General features: G+C 37.7%; 1 protein-coding gene across 1 annotated transcript; it reads right to left on the reverse strand.

Annotated features, from left to right (window-relative positions):
- Window positions 1-202: 202 nt before the first annotated feature.
- pjvk (pejvakin) lies at window positions 203-4,695 on the reverse strand. Its single transcript, XM_055213850.2, has 6 exons — window positions 4,114-4,695; window positions 2,494-2,689; window positions 2,270-2,411; window positions 1,797-1,914; window positions 1,535-1,678; window positions 203-1,372 (listed from the first exon to the last, which is right to left on the reverse strand). Exons 1-6 carry the CDS (start codon window positions 4,322-4,324, stop codon window positions 1,062-1,064), a joined length of 1,122 nt encoding a protein of 373 aa, XP_055069825.2. The 5' UTR covers window positions 4,325-4,695; the 3' UTR covers window positions 203-1,061.
- Between the last annotated feature and the right edge of the window lie 297 nt (window positions 4,696-4,992).

A 4,992-nucleotide genomic window follows, 5' to 3' on the forward strand; every position in this document is an offset into this window, starting at 1 on the left:
TTTTTGTTCGACTTCACGTGGCTATGCATGACCAATTGATGGATGACATTTAAGTACTGCGAGAGCGATTCGAGAAATCGTAGAAGAGTCTGCTTTCGAATCGCTCTCGCGGTACTTTGATGTCATCTGCTTGTCACATGAAGTCGATCACGCATAAAGATTGTAAAGTAATGCCCACAGTTTACGATTACAACATCTCATATACTTTAAAGTCCTGACTTGTTTTTGATCAGTAATCACAAATTTCACAGTCTTTTTTTATTAGACACGTAAAATGTAAATATAAAACTGATGGTAGACCAGACAAACCAAAGCAGACATCACACGTTTGTAGAGACATCATTTAATCGGTACTCTTGACCTAAATGCGATAGGCCTACATTTAAGTAATGTACTTTTTCCATCTATAACACGGCTGTGACTACTGGTTTCAAATAAACGCACAATTGTAACCTTGAAAACAGAAACGTGGTGTATGTTTCACAGTGGACACCTGTCCATTCTGCACTTCCTGTTCTGTTATCATGTGACCCACAGGATCATTTATTGATATCCCTGAATTATTCAGGTTGTGTGCGTTTGAGAACTTAGCAGCTGGTCCTCATATAATGTAAAAGAGTATCAGTTCTTGCTACTTTACTATCTTGCCCATCTAAGTGCACGAGTCCTAATAAAAACTTAAATAAATTGACATTAGGATTAAAATGTAAAAATATGGATAACATGTAAACATTGAACAGTTTAGCACCATTGATAGTCATGTTTAGCGTCTAAATCTCTGCATGTATGTATTTTACTAGCCTATATATGTATGTGCATTATTGCCATTTTCCAACTAATATAGTCAGCAAACAAGATGAACTCTCATAATGCCAAAGTAAGAAAAATCTAAATCAATAAAACCAATAATTTTAAACCAAATTCCTCATTTTTGAGTAGTGAAGTTGTTTGTTATAATGCCATGATATTAACCAATCAAATTCTTGCTTTCCTCGATGGCAGGAATTAAACATGAGCATGTCCCTTATAATATTTTTCTAGAAGTTCCTTCAAGCCATTCATCACCTCACGGTTTTGTGCCAGAGGTCAAAACATGGTACGGCGTGTAGACGAACGTATTTGTTTCCTCCTGAGGAACACTCAAGACAGCCATAGACAGTTTCACGCTTCTGTTGCCCCATGCCACACAGGGCGCATGGCCCTTTTGGTATGTTATGGTTGAGAAGGTTCACACGCGTGTGCTTTTCCTCCCTCAGGTAAGAGGTGGACAGGTCAGTCATGCTGGCGGCCTTCTCGTAGTAGTCATCTCGTAGGGTCATGACGTCATCCATGTACATGTCAGAATGTGTGAGCTCCTCAAATGTTCTGTCATCTACAGCAATTACAAAAATCAAGAGTTTGACCATAATAACATAAACAATAACTAAGCCGCAAAACACTAGACGGTTTAATTCAATTTTATTACTTTACACAATTGCTCATTGTTTTTAATTGTGATTTAAATGAAGATGAGATGTCACTATCATGATCTCACCTGCTCTGAAAGGATTCCCATAGATGATTCCTGACAGGAATCTCCTGAGTCTTCCCACGGAAAAGCGCCCAATGAATCCTCCCAGCTGCTCACGTATTTGTTCCCTCTCGAACCCTCCCACTGACTCCGGTGCTACACATATGTCTGGTTCAAGATGTACCAAAGCCCATGAGATAAGGCAATAAAAGCAGTTTAGTATAGTGCAAATAAGACAGTTATGATAAAAAATATCAATATTTACAAGTAACAAGATAGTACTTACCAAGTCGTCCATCTAGACGAACATAGAGCTCAAACACACTGAATGCTAGGGTTGTGTGGGCTGGAATAACAATGGCTTTATCTCGACCCTTTGGATTTCGACCGTCATCTATCTGAAACTGCGTGGTATAATAGAGAGTATAAGATAAGTGCAAAAAAAAATCACAGTCTAATTTACTGTTATATAAACAAATCCTACGTAAAGAAGCAAGACCGTGTCAACGATTAAAATCAAAGTTTATTTAGCCACAAACCATAAAAAAAAGATTTGTTGGTTTGACTTAAAAAGGTAAAGTTGCCTTAAAATTTTGAGTTCATTCAATTTAAATATAAGTAGATTCAAAAAAGTTGTCAACTAATATTTTTAAGTTGAATTAACTCAAAAAATTAAGGCAACCAGGTAACTTACTTTTTTAAGTTGAACCAACAAATCTTTTTTACAGTATAGGGTCACAAATAGCCTCTTTTGTTTACCCTCATGGTGGTTCCACGCATTCCAGCGTGGACCGTTAGAGAGCATTGTCGTGTAGTGCGGATGCTCTCCATGACGACACACAGGATAGTCCGCCCACTTTCTTTGGATTGACGGATCAAGCAGTGATCCAGGTCAACTTTCCTGATAGAAGTAAGAGTTTACAGACATTCATAAGATCTGTTTCTCTAAATCTACATCTAACCATATATTCAGTTTTCTTCACCTTGAGTTGAGTTCCCTCAGTAAAGTGGGAACCTCGACCTCATGCTTGGTCACGATTCCAAAGGAAGCTTTTACTGCCACTGAATCTGAACCACTCACGTTGACGCCCACGTCGTGCATCAAATGATTACCCAGACGACCATTTAGTGCCACATCAGACTTGTCTTCATAGTTAAGGAGCTGATAAGAGGAGACCCCTGTCAAAAAATGAAAAGGTAATACAATTTCTAGGAAAGCACCATTACATAATTTCTGTGCTGATACCGACATTCGATTTTTTTGGAATGACATCTACCGAGTTTTGCTTTTTACTCCTTGTTTCAAAGTATTATGTGCAAAATCTTAGAAGTGCAGAACAGTGTACAAATTGCATATTGTCGGCTGTTTTTAAACAATCGGTTGATTTCCGATATCGATTATGTAAGAAATCGATTATGTAAGATGGGCCATTGAATTATTAGAAAATAATGCACACCCACGGTGTAACCACATTACCACCTTGGGTGTGCATTATTCAAATAATTCAATAATTCAAAGGACCGGGGTCAATTATTCCACATATGCCATCAGTGCCAGTCTTTCCTATACACAAATTACGCAATTTGCACAGGGCCCCGCACCACTAGGGGGCCCCCTTAAAAATAATTTAAAACCATTATACCAAATCAAAATTAAAAAATATTATTATGTTTAATGAAAACAAGACACTATCATTTAAATAATTAGCAAAAATGTAGATTTATGCAGGTTTTTAAAAATACTTAATGATGTCTTTAATCACTGATATGTACTCGGATAACATGCAGGCTGTTTCTCAATCCGAAGGCTGCAACCTTCAGAAGTCACAATTGTAGGCTGCATCATGCATCATAAACGTATTTCAGAATATTAACAATTATAAAGTTGACTAATTTTCTTAGTTAATGGTTAATTGTTATAATGTGCTTATGATTTGCAAATGAAATGCTTATTTATTTGAAATAAACCAAGCTTGATGAAGTGCAGTGCGAATATGCGACCTCCAGAGGTTGCAGTCTTCGCATTTGGCCGCGTGCATGACGCAGGAGAGTGATGCTGACAATGCGCAAATTATATGCCCACCATTGCTTTAAAACGAAGCTATCCGTCTGGAGGAGAATAAAGGAACACATTTTAAATCAAAACAGCTTTACAGCAAATACATGTTTCATGTTATAATCAGCAACTTTATCAGTCAGGGTTTCAAAGTAATGCGCATATGGGAATAATGTACAGCTGTAAGATAATACACACATGTGGTTAGTTAACAACTAACTAACAGCAACATTGAATGGGTTTTATGAATGCACTGACCGAGGGCCCCTAACAAAGGTTTGCTTAGGGCCCCCCAGCATCTAGGACCGGCACTGTATGTTACGGTTACCAAAGAAATTGCTCTGGTGGTTATTTGAAGACATTTGACAGATTAGTTGTGCGTTTTACAGTAAAATAATTTACACCCATAGAACATTTCTAAACCAATCAGAATAAAGCATTCAACAGCCCCTTGGCCGATATATTGGTGCATCCCTATATAGTCATTTCCCAGTATGATTTACACGTCCCTTAAAGTGCTCTTTCTTTTGTCAAGTTTCGAACTCACCTGCGGTGATCTCCTTCTCTCCCACGAGTATGTCTTTAAGTGAGAAAGGGGTCGAGGCATATTTTGTCTTCTTCCAAAAATGTCGTCTTTTCTTTCTCGTCACCAGACTGAGGGGTTGGTATCGGTCCGCCTCACTCAGGCTCGGAACAGAGATTAGTCGACCTGTGTCCCCCACCTGCTTCACAAAATTCTTAGTCGCTGCTGCAAACATTACTGCAGATTAATGCAACCTCACAGTTTGTTTGAATTCCAGACGCCTTTGGCCGTGGCAACATCCTGGCCTATTCCAAGCCAAATGAGATTGCAAAGGTGCTACCTGCTCAGGTTTGTCCATGCTGTTCATAAATAATGAAGCGGCTGTAAGCTGATCAGGGTGTTCTCTATGGGTAATGTTGTTGTAGTGGTGCTGTTTCTTTTCGAGTTGAGGACTGACACCATTACATATATGTTATATATAACTCTGGCCAAGATGTAATATTAGCCTACTGCAGTCACAAGTTTATACAGTGTAAAAAACTTTTGCTAGTTCAACTTAAAAATTTAAGTTAGCTAGTTCCCTTAAAATTTTGAGGTAATAAATAAACAAATAAATTAAAAAAATTAGTTAAGTAAAAAAATTATGTGAAAATTATGTGTTAACTAATATTTTTTATATAATTATTGTTATTATTATTATTATTACTATTAACGTTGTTTCTGACTTTATAATGAAACCAAGAGGGTCAGACTAATAAAGCACATGTAGGTATTCTCTGCCGCGGTGCCGTTTACTAAGAATTTGTTTATTCTTCAGTCTACAAGGTTCTTTCGGCTAAATATATTTACGGAACGACTCACTCAGTCGTGACCTCATGTAGCCCCCCTTATATTCACTGAAGG

This window comes from Misgurnus anguillicaudatus, chromosome 8 (genome assembly GCF_027580225.2).
Source record: "Misgurnus anguillicaudatus chromosome 8, ASM2758022v2, whole genome shotgun sequence".
NCBI classification, from domain to species: Eukaryota; Metazoa; Chordata; class Actinopteri; order Cypriniformes; family Cobitidae; genus Misgurnus; species Misgurnus anguillicaudatus.

Coding starts and splice junctions, on each gene's coding strand:
- pjvk (XM_055213850.2), bottom strand. CDS start 4,324: ATGTTTGCAGCAGCGACTAAGAATTTTGTGAAGCAGGTGGGGGACACA. Junction 2,690..4,113: donor AGAGAAGGAGATCACCGCAG/GTGAGTTCGAAA, acceptor ATTTTTTGACAG/GGGTCTCCTCTTATCAGCTC. Junction 1,679..1,796: donor TCGTCTAGATGGACGACTTG/GTAAGTACTATC, acceptor ATCTTGAACCAG/ACATATGTGTAGCACCGGAG.